This window comes from Physella acuta, unplaced genomic scaffold, assembly GCF_028476545.2.
Source record: "Physella acuta isolate Inbredline_101_S28 unplaced genomic scaffold, ASM2847654v3 ptg000187l, whole genome shotgun sequence".
Taxonomy (NCBI): Eukaryota; Metazoa; Mollusca; class Gastropoda; family Physidae; genus Physella; species Physella acuta.
The window spans coordinates 800,001-816,841 of record NW_026731706.1 but is presented as its reverse complement, the minus strand read 5'-3'; the positions used below and the strand labels follow the sequence as shown (position 1 = coordinate 816,841).

The 16,841-nt window shown below is 37.7% G+C and overlaps 1 protein-coding gene across 1 annotated transcript in view; it reads left to right on the top strand.

Annotated features, from left to right (window-relative positions):
* The first annotated feature begins 696 nt into the window (after positions 1–696).
* The window catches only part of LOC131936787 (neuronal acetylcholine receptor subunit alpha-10), a 194,075-nt gene continuing 177,930 nt past the window's right edge, over positions 697–16,841 (top strand). Inside the window, exon 1 of the mRNA XM_059293861.1 lies at positions 697–954. Coding sequence (XP_059149844.1) covers positions 900–954 — 55 coding nt within the window. The 5' untranslated portion in view covers positions 697–899. The remainder of the gene's footprint in view (positions 955–16,841) is intronic.

The window sequence follows — 16,841 nt, the reverse complement described above, 5'->3', positions numbered from 1 at the left end:
TTCTAATGTCAGTAGCACCTAATGTCAGCAGCAAATGCGTAGCTTCTAATGTCAGTATTTCTACAGTTCTTGTAAAACATTTTGCTCTTCGCGTTCTGATAATAAGGGAAGGAGAGGTAGGGGGGGGGGGGTCAGTTAGTACACAATGATGCGCGCCATAATTTGATATTTCTGCCATTGTCATATTCTAATAGGGGGGTTGGGCTTCTAATGTTATTTTCTGATATAATCGAACTAATTCAGATCAATGTGCTAATTATACATAAATATCAAATTTAAAAGCGTCTGTGAACTTATGTTTTCCTAAAAAAAAAAATCATATAATTGCATAATAAATGTTAAAGCTTTTCTAAAAATATCCCATAATTACTGTTTCGTATCTCATTTAAAATATACACATACGTTTCTTGCACTAATTAGCACTTGCCAAATTTTTATATTTCGTTTGTTAAAAATTCACCAATTGCATAAATATATCTGTTTTTGAAACAATATTTTTTTTTCATATTCTTACTCAACTAGAACCAAGGAAAGTTACTCTGCCTAAGATGCAGGTGTGCCTTCTCTAGACCCAGACCTCAACCAATCGCAGGAGACTTCCGGAAGGAAAACGGGACATAACCCAGCAAGCTTCGGGCGCCACTCGTGTTTACATTTATTCATTTCACGTCTTTACTGCGCTTAAAAAAAAAAAAAAAAAAAAAAAAAAAAAAAGCACATATTCTCCCCCCTCCCTCCCCCATCATATTTCAACGTGTTTAGGACGCTGGGCTGCTTGATTGCCGTCAATAGTAACGCAATTTGCGCCTGGCCGGGCTGTAAATTCCGCTGAAGTGGATACTAAGAAGTACTTGGAATGCTGCGGCCAAAATGAATGGAGTTGAACGAGAACAACCAACATGGATGACTGGCTGAATCGCGCGCTGTGTATCGCCGTCCTTGCTTCCTGTGCAGGTAAGGCGTTTGCTCATCATCTTCACATCAGTGATGTGTGTCATCATCAATGATGGAGCTCACATCAATGATGTGTGTCCTCATCAGTGATGGAGTTTACATCAATGATGTGTGTCATCATCAATGATGGAGCTCACATCAATGATGTGTGTCCTCATCAGTGATGGAGTTTACATCTATGTTGTTTGTTCTCATCAGTGATAGAGCACATCGATAATGGAGTTCACATCAATGATGTCATTCTCATCAATGATGTCATTCTCATCAATGATGTCATTCTCATCAATTATGTCATTCTCATCAATGATGTCATTCTCATCAATGATGTCATTCTCATTAATGATGTCATTCTCATTAATGAAAGAGTTCACATCAATGATGAAGTTCACATATATGATGTTCATTCTCATCTATTCTGGAGTTCACTTATCATGATGTTTGTTTACATCTAAGTTGATGTTTTAATTTATGAAGATGTTCGTTCACGTCTATCATTATCTTCCTTCACATCTGTGATGATTTGATCACATTTAACTTGATGTTCTGTCCCATCTGTTCTAACCCTTTTTCTAACACATTATGAGGTTCATTCAAGTCTGTCATAAAGTTCCCTTCCATTTATGATGATGTTTTCACGTTTAAGATGATGTTTAATCACATCTAAGATAATGATAGTTCACATCCTGATGATGTTCGGTCACATCTATTATGAATTCTGTCATATCTTTGATGCTGTTTCATTATATCTGTGATAATGTTCGATCATTGATGTAATAAATAACATAACTTTTAAAGATAAAACTATTACTAACATAAAATAATAATCGGTAAAGAACAAAAATATTGTAACACCAATTCAGCAAAAAAAAGAAGAAAAAAAATCTTAATTAGCCTTGATAGTTGTCTTTAAACCTCAACAAAAAATGTCACATTTTTTAGATTCTAAAATTTATTTATTTGCAAAATTTAAAAAAAAACAGCAACAAAATATTATAAACCGCATTTAAAAAAAAAAAAATCCTCTCCACAAAAAAATACTCCTAAAAACAATCCAATCCACCTTAAGTAATTGTACTTAAACTGCAACCCAAATGTCATTTTTTAAGGTCACCCCCCCCCCCCCCCCTCACAAATAAAATAAACGAGGGGAGTTAAGCAAAGTGGCGAAAGCTGGAATTTGAATAATGGATGAGCTAAGGGGAGCATGCGCAATTAGGGCCGACCGGCAGCCGGTCTGCAGCCGGTTTGCAACCGGTGGGCAACATGCTACAAGTCCCGCCTTGAGATAGCCTGTTATCTGCTAAGATGCAGAATCTGTGGAATACATATTTTTTGGCTTTGAATGTTGAGGGGATGTTTTTTTTTGGCTTGTTGAAAACTTCTCAGTTTTTTTTTTGTGTGTGCCTGTAAACAATATTGTCAGTTTTGTGGTTTTGTGTTTGTGTAAACAATATTGTCAGTTGCGTGCTTTTGTGTTTGTGTAAACAATATTGTCAGTTGCGTCCTTTTGTGTTAGTGTAAACAATATTGTCAGTTGCGTGCTTTTGTGTTTGTGTAAACAATATTGTCAGTTGCGTGCTTTTGTTTGTCTGTAAACAATATTGTCAGTTGCGTGCTTTTGTTTGTCTGTAAACAATATTGTCAGTTGCGTGCTTTTGTTTGTCTGTAAACAATATTGTCAGTTGCGTGCTTTTGTTTGTCTGTAAACAATATTGTCAGTTGCGTGCTTTTGTTTGTCTGTAAACAATATTGTCAGTTGCGTGCTTTTGTTTGTCTGTAAACAATATTGTCAGTTGCGTGCTTTTGTTTGTCTGTAAACAATATTGTCAGTTGCGTGCTTTTGTTTGTCTGTAAACAATATTGTCAGTTGCGTGCTTTTGTTTGTCTGTAAACAATATTGTCAGTTGCGTGCTTTTGTTTGTCTGTAAACAATATTGTCAGTTGCGTGCTTTTGTTTGTCTGTAAACAATATTGTCAGTTGCGTGCTTTTGTTTGTCTGTAAACAATATTGTCAGTTGCGTGCTTTTGTTTGTCTGTAAACAATATTGTCAGTTGCGTGCTTTTGTTTGTCTGTAAACAATATTGTCAGTTGCGTGCTTTTGTTTGTCTGTAAACAATATTGTCAGTTTCCTGTTTTAATGTGTCTGTGAACAGTATTGATAGTTACGTGCATATGCTGAAGGTTGTTGTGAAAATTATCAAATTATTTGTCCCTGTTCAAATTATGAACAGAGATAAAAACGTGATAGCTGCCAGAAAGTTCGTGTTTTTAGATGTACTGAATGTGAAGTTGGCCACAAAAATTAGAATATTATATTAGTACGACGCAATGAGCTCTAGAACCAGATTATACTCATGATCATTAGCCCCATCTTCTTAGGCCCATGTTTAATTATCCGTGTCATAAATTATTTTATGAGACACATGTTCATTAATGTTTGTACACCCAGCGACCCATATTTCCAGACCCATAATCGGAGATCCAGAGACCCCTAATCATAGACCCGTGTTCAGAGTCCCAGAGACCCATGGTGACAGACCCATGTTTAGATCTCCATAGACCCCTAAACACAGACCCATATTCAGAGATCCATAGACCATATTCACAGACCTATATTCACAGACCCATATTCATAGACCCAGAGACCCATATTGACAGACCCATGTTCAGCGATCCATAGACCCCTAAACACAGACCTATGTTAATAGACCCATAGACCATATTGACAGACCCATGATCATAGACCCACCACTATTAAACCTTGACCTTGTCTAACCAGACTTCACACCGACGTTACAGGTTAAACACAATCGTTTTCTCACCTACAAGATCTACCTGTATCACTTCAATTGTTTTTCTATCCTGGTGAGTTTTTTTCCTTGAAGAGTTTCGCAATTAAGTCTTTTTTAGGCATCCATTTATAAGTAAAGTACAAAACACTTTTTCTTCTTCGTTGATTTGCTTATATCTTTACTCAATGTATCTAGACTTTAATCTTTTCCCAACACAAGTTAAAGAACACACACTGACACAACCAGAACCTTAAATATGAAAAGTAGCGTGGATGTCTGTGAGCCTTAGAACCTAGGTGGTACAGAAATAAGAGTTAAAATTGTTGAGTTTCAATGGCTACTCAACTAATTATTTAAAAAAATGAATAATTATAATTATTTTTAATCGATTTATTACAAATAAATCATGAACAGAGATAGACATTTTGTAGAGCTGATGTTATTCGGTCGCTACAATGTATAGTGACAGATTAGAATTCAGTTGACAGTTAGAAGCTTAAGGATTAAAATGGTAACAGTTAATCCAGCTACATTTTGTGTGTGCACACAGCCGTATTTAGAGTAAACGATGGTTGATCCCGTAAGTTTAAAGACAACATATGGCATTTTTAATCAGACAGTTGGTTCGATTTTAAAAGACAGCGTTTAGTCCAGTTCAAACAAGGCAGCTTTTGGTTCAATATGACAAGTAGTTTTTGTCCTGTTTTAGGAGACAGTTTGCAGTCTCATTTAAAAAGAAAGACCCCTTACGGTGCTATAAGATAAGAGGCCTTTGATTCCAGGCTAGAAGAAAGTCTACGGTCTCATGATAGATAGCGTTTCTTAGCGCTAGAGCGCTAGACTTCTTACCCGAAAGTCTCGAGGTCGAATCCGGGTTCAAGTCAGTAGACCGTCCCTGAGTCCACCCAACTCTGATGGGTACCTAAACGTTAGGGAAGTAAAGGCGGTTGGACATAGTGCTAACCCCACTATCACTTCATATGCCGAGGTCTCTGAAACAGACGAACTCTACTTCCTCTGCCCCGTGTGTCTTGAGCAGGAACGTAAAGTTGATAAATATACAGATTTCGGTCTCACTTAAAGAAAAGTTTTGGTCAAATTTGTGAAAACAGCTGAGAAGACAGGTATTTTCTTTCATAAAAAATCAAATGTTGTATTTGATGAGAGGGTATCGTATGGTTTCACACAAGATGAGTTCGATTATCTTGTCATGACTGATTTGGTTGAATACTGGTCATGAAGACCCAACGAAATGAACTCGCATAACTTCATCTTTGGACCAGAATTGATGATTCTCAGTGCAATCCAGCCAAAATATGAAACCTATAACTAAACTAACCAGGCGGTTTAAATACAGGACTCAACGAATTAAGCTGCACATTTTAATATATATTAGTTCGATACAATCTGTATATCCGGGCAATCCGTCTGGCGTAGATCGATGTCTGTAATCTCGTTCAGTGGGCATTTTTTTTTCCTCGAGTAGATGACTTGAAACCAGGTTTAACCGGGTTTATTTGTAATGTTTTTAGGTGAATGGAAATTGTTAGGATGTCAAATTATGACAGAGTGGAAAGGTGAGAATAGATTTAGACATTTAAAAAAAGAATTCTTTGTTGCTTGTCTGAGATTGTGGAAAAGAGGTGGAGGGGAGGGTACAACTTTCGATTCGTGCTTAGTTTTATTTTTGTTTGGTTACCAACAGAAGATAATTTAAAAATCACGCAATTTCCATCTAATGTTATGTTTCTGATCTTGATGCAGTTGTTATTACTGTTTTAAATAAAGTATTGGGCATGTTTAGTTATCGGACACCAAGGTTTTATGTTGTACTAGGAGGTTGGGTAACAAATCAACATCCTTATCTAAAATTGTGATGTGTTACTCACTTAACAATTTGTCAATGTTTAGATTTCTAGCAATTTAATTTTTGTCATTTTTTTAAGTTTTCCCATGCTCCTTTGCAAATTCAAATGTCAATTTTTAGATTTCCCGAGATCTTTTACAAACTCAACATTGTGTCAATTATTTATTTCCGCTATCTTTAGTCTCATTATATCATCTATATCAGATAACCGTCACACTATCACACAACACAGTGTCGCGCAACTTAAAGCTAACTAATAAACATGTGTTAAAAGAACAAATAACGGAGCGATGTCGAATGCCGCGACTGCTAGTGAAATTAGTTTACAGCTTTTTAACATTGGCTTATTTTGTAAAAATATTTTTTTTTTTGTTTTGCTATTTAATTGCACACGTCTAAAGAAAATTTGTTAATAAAACTATTTTAATACATCATTTTAAACTAATAGTTAACCAAGCATTAAAGCCTGCGTCATCGCAGATGTTTACAGGGAATTTCAGTTAATCCCCTACGACTTATCTTCACTGAAAATTTGATAAGCTTATATCAAAACTTGGCTATATGGGAGGTGTAGATAACAAACTTGACTAAGTGGGAGGTGTAGATAGGAAACTTGGCTAATTGGAGGTGTAGATAACAAACTTGGCTATATGGGAGGTGTAGATAACAAACTTGGCTAAATGGGAGGTGTAGATAGCAAACTTGGCTAAATGGGAGGTGTAGATAGCAAACTTGGCTATATGGGAGGTGTAGATAACAAACTTCGCTATATGGGAGGTGTAGATAACAAACTTGGCTATATGGGAGGTGTAGATAGCAAACTTGGCTATATGGGAGGTGTAGATAACAAACTTCGCTATATGGGAGGTGTAGATAACAAACTTGGCTATATGGGAGGTGTAGATAACAAACTTGGCTATATGGGAGGTGTAGATAACAAACTTGGCTATATGGGAGGTGTATATAGGAAACTTGGCTATATGGGAGGTGTATATAGGAAACTTGGCTATATGGGAGGTGTAGATAGCAAACTTGGCTACATGGGAGGTGCAGATAGCCAACTTGGCTATGTGGGAGGTGTAGATAGGAAACTTGGCTATATGGGAGGTGTAGATAGCAAACTTGGATATATGGGAGGTGTAGGTAGCAAACTTGGCTATATGGGAGGTGTAGATAGCAAACTTGGCTATATGGGAGGTGTAGATAACAAACTTGGCTATATGGGAGGTGTAGATAACAAACTTGGCTATATGGGAGGTGTAGATAGCAAACTTGGATATATGGGAGGTGTAGGTAGCAAACTTGGCTATATGGGAGGTGTAGATAGGAAACTTGGCTATATGGGAGGTGTAGATAGGCAACTTGGCTATATGGGAGGTGTAGATAGCAAACTTGGCTATATGGGAGGTGTAGATAGCAAACTTGGCTATATGGGAGGTGTTGATAGCCAACTTGGCTATATGTGAGGTGTAGATAGCAAACTTGGCTATATGGGAGGTGTAGATAGCAAACTTGGCTATACGGGAGGTGTTGATAGCAAACTTGGCTATGGGAGGTGTAGATAGCAAACTCGGCTATATGGGAGGTGTAGATAGCAAACTTGGCTATATGGGAGGTGTAGATAACAAACTTGGCTAAATGGGAGGTGTAGATAACAAACTTGGCTATATGGGAGGTGTATATAGGAAACTTGGCTATATGGGAGGTGTATATAGGAAACTTGGCTATATGGGAGGTGTAGATAGCAAACTTGGATATATGGGAGGTGTAGGTAGCAAACTTGACTATATGGGAGGTGTAGATAACAAACTTGGCTATATGGGAGGTGTAGATAACAAACTTGGCTATATGGGAGGTGTAGATAGCAAACTTGGATATATGGGAGGTGTAGGTAGCAAACTTGGCTATATGGGAGGTGTAGATAGGAAACTTGGCTATATGGGAGGTGTAGATAGGAAACTTGGCTATATGGGAGGTGTAGATAGCAAACTTGGCTATATGGGAGGTGTAGATAGGAAACTTGGCTATATGGGAGGTGTAGATAGCAAACTTGGCTATATGGGAGGTGTAGATAGCAAACTTGACTATATGGGAGGTGTAGATAGCAAACTTGGCTATATGGGAGGTGTAGATAGGAAACTTGGCTATATGGGAGGTGTAGATAGGAAACTTCGCTATATGGGAGGTGTAGATAACAAACTTGACTATATGGGAGGTGTAGATAGGAAACTTGGCTATATGGGAGGTGTAGATAACAAACTTGACTATATGGGAGGTGTAGATAGCAAACTTGGCTATATGGGAGGTGTAGATAGCAAACTTGGCTATATGGGAGGTGTAGATAGCAAACTTGGCTATATGGGAGGTGTAGATAACAAACTTGACTATATGGGAGGTGTAGATAGCAAACTTGGCTATATGGGAGGTGTAGATAGCAAACTTGGCTATATGGGAGGTGTAGATAGCAAACTTGGCTATATGGGAGGTGTAGATAGCAAACTTGGCTATATGGGAGGTGTAGATAGCAAACTTGACTATATGGGAGGTGTAGATAGCAAACTTGGCTATATGGGAGGTGTAGATAGGAAACTTGGCTATAGGGGAGGTGTAGATAGCAAACTTGGCTATATGGGAGGTGTAGATAGCAAACTTGACTATATGGGAGGTGTAGATAGCAAACTTGGCTATATGGGAGGTGTAGATAGGAAACTTGGCTATATGGGAGGTGTAGATAACAAACTTGACTATATGGGAGGTGTAGATAGGAAACTTGGCTATATGGGAGGTGTAGATAACAAACTTGACTATATGGGAGGTGTAGATAGCAAACGTGGCTATATGGGAGGTGTAGATAACAAACTTGACTATATGGGAGGTGTAGATAGGAAACTTGGCTATATGGGAGGTGTAGATAACAAACTTGACTATATGGGAGGTGTAGATAACAAACTTGACTATATGGGAGGTGTAGATAGGAAACTTGGCTATATGGGAGGTGTAGATAACAAACTTGACTATATGGGAGGTGTAGATAGCAAACTTGGCTATATGGGAGGTGTAGATAGCAAACTTGGCTATGGGAGGTGTAGATAGCAAACTTGGCTATGGGAGGTGTAGATAGGAAAGTTTGCTATATGGGAGGTGTAGATAGGAAACGCTAATATGATCAAAGAGGTAGACAGTAAGACAAGGTTCTGTGGATGGCAATTTTTAAAAAAAAGTAATCTTGATGGGTCAAGCACTGGTCAGGTTGACATAAGACTTCATTAGTACCTACAGCTGCCGACGACAGCGATTAAATTAATTAAGGACACTGACTGCACACACACACACCAAATAGACAACAAAATGTAAACAAACACAAACAAGTTCAGCTTGAAGCTTATCTCTGCACACAACCAACCGTATTATTAAATTGAAAATTTTGTTTATTCCGGGGAAATAACTCTTCAGTAGCCAAACCAACATAGCTTCTATTTATCTCAAATATGCAATTTCATAAGGGGGAGTAAAAAATGCAGGTTATTTCCCATCAGTTGGGCTGAGAAATTAAACATTGGCATCTTTTAATCGAAAATATCTTACAGCCTTTGGCTTAGAGAAATAATTTGCTTTCCCCTTAAGACGGGGGTTTATGTAGAAAGAAGGTTCTAAACCTGTTTGCTTGGTTGTTTGTCTGTGCGTGTGTGTGTGTGTGTGTGTGTGTAGGTTTGTGTGAAATGTGCCTCTTATTCTTTAAATAGCGCCAGTTCTGGAAATGTGTTTGTGTGTGTGTGTGTGTGTGTGTGAAAATCTTGATGTTTGACTGCAGTAGGTTTTGAAAAAAAATATGTGTAGGTATGGATGTGAATTGATATTGCATCTATCTGTTACGATATAAATTCAGAATGTTATGCTGTATTTTCTGAAAATTTTGAAACTGTCTGAAGGTTTCGATAATGTGTTTTGGTTTTGATACTGGGTGTAGGTTTGTATAATTTTTTCTGTCGGTCTTGATATTATGACTCCGAAATTTTATATTGTCTGTGGATTTTGATATCTTGTGTGTGTGTAAATATATTGTGTCTAGGTGTGTAGGTATTGTGTGTGTGTGTGTGTGTGTGTGTGTAAAGATATTGTGTCTAGGTGTTTAGATTGTGTGTGTGTGTAAAGATATTGTGTCTAGGTGTTTAGGTTTTGTGTGTGTGTGTAAAGATATTGCGTCTAGGTGTTTAGGTATTGTGTGTGTGTAAAGATATTGTGTCTAGGTGTTTAGGTTGTGTGTGTGTGTAAAGATATTGCGTCTAGGTGTTTAGGTTGTGTGTGTGTGTGTGTAAAGATATTGTGTCTAGGTGTTTAGGTTGTGTGTGTGTGTAAAGATATTGCGTCTAGGTGTTTAGGTTGTGTGTGTGTGTAAAGATATTGCGTCTAGGTGTTTAGGTATTGTGTGTGTGTAAAGATATTGTGTCTAGGTGTTTAGGTTGTGTGTGTGTGTAAAGATATTGTGTCTAGGTGTTTAGGTTGTGTGTGTGTGTGTGTAAAGATATTGTGTCTAGGTGTTTAGGTTGTGTGTGTGTGTGTAAAGATATTGTGTCTAGGTGTTTAGGTTGTGTGTGTGTGTAAAGATAATGTGTCAAAGTGTTTAGATATTGTGTTAAAATAAGCGTTGTAATCTGGACCTGATATGTTTGTATGCTATGAAAACTGTTTCTCTTATTTAAAATCAGTACTTTTCACTATATTAACACACCATATGAAAATAATTAGCTCTCCCTGCATGAAAACATAAAAACTAAATTTTTGCAATAAACTAGCATTAAGTTTTTTGTAAATTTCCCTACAAGAAGCGTTGATTAATTTTATTATATGTTAACCGTATATGTGTTCATGCTCTTACGGGCATTCAACCATACAGTCCCACGTAGGCGGAATACATCACATAGTGTATCATAGACATGGACCTGTCCCAGCATTGGGATTGTTATACGGCGACAACAGCAAAGGTGGCAACAAGAACAATAAGAACAATTGATGAATTATTCATCGGGATGTTTCATTAAATAAGAACAAAAGATCATTAGCTGCTGCATTGGGGTTTATATGGATTAAAATATTTTATTTCACTTCTGCTTCCCATTCTATTGTATATTTGGCATATATATATATATATATATATATATATATATATATATATATATATATATATATATATATATATATATATATATATAGGCTTATATATATATGAAATGAAATGCACGGTTCAATATCCCCGCTGTCCAGTTAAACACGTCTTACCACCTCTAATTAACTGAACCATTTTTTGTATCCCCAAAAAGTTCGAGCCTTACCGGATAAATTTATTACAACAAAGCTCTACATTATGTCACGGCAACTCAAGATGTCAGCCTGACCCCCGGGGCACAATACTGTGGTGGGCACCACGGTCTCGTCTTAAGAAGGAAGGAATGAATGGATGAAAGGAAAATAAATTTCTACAATATTTTCACCTTAAATTCCCTAAATTAACGCTCCAAGTTTATCACCAGTTTCATGGTAATTAAGATCACGGGGATGAAGCTTAGAGCAATTATTAAGTTCACGGTAATTGATTAAGAATTTATACGATGGTGTTTAATATTCTTAGACCGCTAACAAGCTTAAATACCTTTTTTTAAAAAAAAGTTAAAATGAGAAGCAATTAACAGTTAAGTTGGGAGCGGCCTGTTTTAATACTTTCTATGCAGGATATGCATTTTTTTTCAGCTTTAGCACTTACTAGAATACCCGTCATCCGTTGGATAACTGTGGGTTTCGGGGGTCATCCATCAAAAAACATCACGTCTGTCACTCAGAGGCATAGCGACCCTTCCCGGCGCCCGGGGACAAACTTTTCGATTTGAACCCCCCCCCCCCCCAAGATTTCGATTTTCAACCCCCCCCCTCAAACTTTTGATGTGCAACCCCCCCCCCCCCCACTCAAACTTTCCATTTGAACCCCCCTCAACCTTTCAATTTATTTTTCCAAACCATTTTGGCGCCCCAACAAATGTCCCCCCCCGCCCCCCCCCCTCCACCTCCCCTCCCCCCCCCGCCTCCCCTCCCGCCCCCCCCCCCCCCTCCTCGCTACTGCAGTGTCACTTATCGTCACAAAAAACAGACCCCACATTCAAAAATATGTTTTTTATCTTTTAAAAACACCGAAAACAACGATTTCGGACTATCCCTTCATATACTGACGTCACAGGTGACCTACTCAACTCTACTTCACCTGCCCAGTGTCCCGCCAAGTCTTAGACAACAAAAACGATTCCAGCCGAGCATGTCTCTGACCACACTATCCCTTCATTTGCTTAGGACAAAGAAACAGATGAACCCTACTTCACCTGCCCTGTGCCCCGCGAGGTCCTGATAGTCAACCTTATCATTCACATATAGGGCTTAAGAAAAAATAATTGAAAACGTAAAAAAAAAAAAAAGTTCTATTAATGTTTATGACACTGACTTTCAAATTTAGCCTTCATTCTCCAAAGCAAATTTTAAAATGCTTTTCTGGCATATCTAGCCCTGGCCACCTATACCATGTTTAAATAATGTGAACACCCGCCATTTTGCTCGTGGTAAACATGGCCTAAAAATGGTCGGAAGTCTTGCGTCCGGTCCGTACGCCATATTGTTGTTAGCAGCCGACCACGCCTCCAAGTTAGTGAGTAATCCTACTATATCTAGATATAGAACCTAGATAACAAAAAAATCCCATGTATTCTCGAATTAGATGATCATTGAAGCTAAACAAAGATTTACATAAAATAATTAGGCCCGAAATAGATTCTAGATGTAGAATTTACATTAAGTCTAGATCTAGAATTTACATTGAGTCTAGTGACCTAGATATCTAGATCTAGATCTAGATTCTTGAATCTAGGCCCTAGGCTAGATAGTAGATTCTAGCTAGATTCATAACTTTAGATCTAGAGAAATTTATTGTAAAACTAAATGAAAAAAGACAGTTTAAAATTGATATAAGTGTTGGAACGTAATAAATACAGCAAACGGACGTATTGTTAAAGTTATGACCGACAGAAAATTAGATTTAGAACGCGTTAAACTTTGGAATGGGAACACAATTTTCTTCGATAGACGCCGCCATTTTATTGTACTAAAGAGTAAACAAAAACCTGTGACGTCACTATTCCCACAAAGTTTAGGCAAAGTTTTAACATTTTAAAAAAAAATGGGTTACTCTGCATATGAATAAATCAATTAATTAATTAACGTCTTTAAATAAATTTGTGATCAACAGTCTGTCTGCATTAAAAAATTATTCTCTACCTGCATACTATTTTACAGCTTTCCAGATAGAGTCGAACATATCACAATTTTCGATCGGACAAACAAAAAAATAAATATTCAAACATGTAAACAAACTTGACTTTTAGTAGTATATAGATAGATTATAGAAGTGGGCGTTTTTTAAAAAAATGAGTTTTTCTTGTATCTGGTGTGTGGTATTTGTGAGATAAGAATATTGAAATCTGCATCAGATGTAAGGGTTTAGATAGTTTCAGATGTCTGTGTCAGATTATAAAGTGGGCGTGTGTGAGATGGTTGGACATGAATTACCGTTATAAGTAGCGGCTGGTGGTTGGTGGTTGATGGGTGCACGCGCACTGCTGGGGTGAGTAATATTTGGTGTGTGGGGTGGGTAGTAGGAAGGGGGTGTGGATGGTTAGTGGGAGGGGGTTGGGGGTCGGGTGGGTAGTTGTAGAGGGTTGGGGTTATTTCTTTCAGGAGCACTCGCGGAGCAATATAACCCACACACAACATCAAAACACAACACACAACACCCACACACAGCATCCTCACAACACACAACACCAACACACAACACACGAGACAAACACAAAATACACGGCGTTACACACGGCACACTAAATTAAACAATGATACCGTCCAAGATACAACCATCATACACACACGGATTACATATTTTACACACAGCGAACACACAACACCCACGTTTGCATACACGAAAAACATATGAACAGATAAGTTTAAGAGGACATATTGAACAATATTTGTAGTAACACAGTTACAGCAAACTCTTAAACACATAGCAAGGCCGACACATTCAAAGTCAGAAGAATTTTTTGGACACTCTTCACCCATGCAGATAAAAAAACCACTAAAGAATAATAAACTGCAAGACTTTAAGCATGAGAAAAACCCACGTACACATTGTAAGACTCTAAGCCTTTTAATGTACACCGAAACCCCATGTACACAATGCTAGACACTAAGCCTGTCAATTTACACCAAAAACTCATGTACACACTGCTAGACACTAAGCATGTTAATGTACACCAAAAACCCATGTACACACTGCAAGACTTTAAGCCTGACACAGCATAACAAATGCCACGATAGACCCTGTAAGCCTGACACAGCATAACAAATGCCAGGATATACCCTGTAAGCCTGACTTGCGACAAAACGATTTTTCGTACCGGAAATGACGTAGCAAGGCACAGTGTTTACATCCCCGCCCCCCCCCCCCCCCCCCTCCCCCCAAGCCTAGCTGCTGGTCTAGACGTATTATACTTACACCAAAACGGATTATGTCATTCACTTAGCGCCGACGGCTTTATGAAGACGAAGCGAGAACTAAACGTCTGGCTCCGGTGTTCTGTGGCGGTAGTGCTGGTCAGCGCCTAGTTTGTTGTTTACTGAAGGGTCATCGGGGGTCACGCTTTTTCGGACGATTTCTTTAGCTCCCTCCCCTGTACATCGTCACATGATCTCACAAAAAAGCAGACCCCCCTCCCACCCCATCCCTGAAATAACGTTACACTACAACCTACAACCCCCAACTCAAGGTTGCTGATTTTGAATTTAAAACTCCGATTTCTTTTTAAAATATTTTCTGTGTTCGGTCAATATTGAGTAGGCCCTATATCTTTAGCGCAATTTCCATACGAACAATTGCGATTATTAACTCGTCATTTCTGGATGGATGGATAGATGGATGGATGTATGGATGGATGTATGGATGGATGGATGTGTGTCCGCAGCTTTAAGTGGTATCTCCTCCTCAACGAAGCAATATCGAGGACTAGTTCCAAAAGCAAAAATGTTAAGCAAGTTCCAAGGATGATTGTGGGCCAAAAAAAAAAATCCGGAATTCCTTCCTGGATTTCCCGGAAAAGCCAAAAACCTCGAACAAATGCAGTTTTTGCTCCATATCTCGGCAACCAGACAACTTAGCGACTTGAAACATTTACCAATCGATTCCTGCCATAATTTAGACCAATATTGCCGAAGAAAGTTTTCAAAAATATCCTTTCGTTCGGTTACAAAAAATTAATTAAGAACATTTAAACTGAGCGTCGTGTAGGTTTTTAGCGCAAAGCTGAGGTTCGAAAGGATTTTACCATAGCGAATGAGCGGAGGTTCGAAAGGATTTTTTAAAAATCTCGTTAATAAATATTTTTTCTATTTTGTTTTGAATTATTAAAACTACTTGTGTTGCATTATTTATTTGCTGAATATATGATTTATCTCGATTTAAAATTGTTATGGATAACATAAGGAAATTGCGCTTAAATTTTCACTAGACTTTTTAATAACTTGTTTTTTTTTTTGCAATTTACAAAAAAAAAAAAAAAAAATAAAAAAAAAAAAAAAAAAAATAATAATAAAAAATAAAAAAAAAACTTTAAAAATTCAGTTGATAAAATTACTTTTCAAAATTCAAATGTGTGTTACATTTTCTAATGCACGAAATTCCGACCCTCCCTCTTGCCTCCATGAGAGTGACGTGGTTTATGGACGCCCCCCCCCCCTACAGGGGAGTTAATCACCAGAAAGATTCGAAGTTAGCAAGACACGCTAAACATATTTAGTCTGCTACCATTAACCTGGCTCACTTTCAGTATATTAAAACAATAGTGTTGTTATAATTATAAAATTATCAGCATATTAAAAAATAAATGCATATGTAATTAAGTTGAGAGATCAGCAGTAGTTTAATTCCCTAACACGTTTTGAGTTTTCTAGTGACGTTTAATGCGTTTTTAAATCTAAAAAATTCACTCGTTTACCATAACAGATGAAAGCATTTCTATCATTATTTTCACTAGAACTAGATTATTTTAAAACCTGTTTTAGAAGAAATAAAAATTAGCTCCACTCCGCGATGAAACGTTGCCCAGACTTTAAAGGTCAAGGACCCAGCCTGGGTTCAATGACTGACAGGATCCGGTTCATTTCGTCTGGTTTCAGATTAATCAAACAGCCGCGGGGCTAATGCACACTAGCATTCAGAATCGTTTGCTGCAAGCTTAATAGCATACGTAGCATACGACCCCGGCTGATGAGGACATGTTAACATGCCACGGGAGCTGTTAAATGTTGATTAGCGTTTACTTCAGGTTTTGACAGTATGCTAGATTTTAGCATAGGTTGTTAACGGTTTGCTAACATCAAGGCTAGATATTGACATAACATCTGGATAATGACATTACACCTGGATATTGACATCACACCTGAATATTGACATCACACCTGTATAATGACATTACACCTGTATATTGACATCACACCTGTATATTGACATCACACCTGTATAATGACATCACACCTGTATATTGACATCACACCTGTATAATGACATCACACCTGGATAATGACATCACACCTGTATTGGCATCACATCTAGTCACTGCCCTCAAACAATGCCATAGAATAACAGGTGAACGATAGCTAACCTCCAATGACCCGTCCGGTGCTTGATCTAATCAAACCTCAGAGTTCAACCAAATCGATCCTTAAATAACAGCATCAATGCACGTTAAATGGTTGATTAACACATCCACTAATTAGATAATTAGATTAGGTGGTCGTTAAAAACAAATAAATGAATCAATGTTAACTTTTACAGTATTTTATTTTGTATAGTTATGCATAATAGTTTTTTTTTTTACTTTTCTTTAACTCTTAAAACTTCGAAATGTTTTTTATTCGCAAACTCTAGCGCTCTCTTTAAACCAGTGGCGCAATAGCACAGTTTCATTGGCGTCGCGTGCTAAGTTTGATTGTCTAAATTATTATCCTGATTATTCCACCCCAACCCCCTCCTCCCACTCCCGCACACACACACCATACCCGATAGCTCAAACCCGAGACCCATCCATACAAACATACAAACAACACAGTAATATCATACAGTGTTGTAATATTCCGTCCAGTC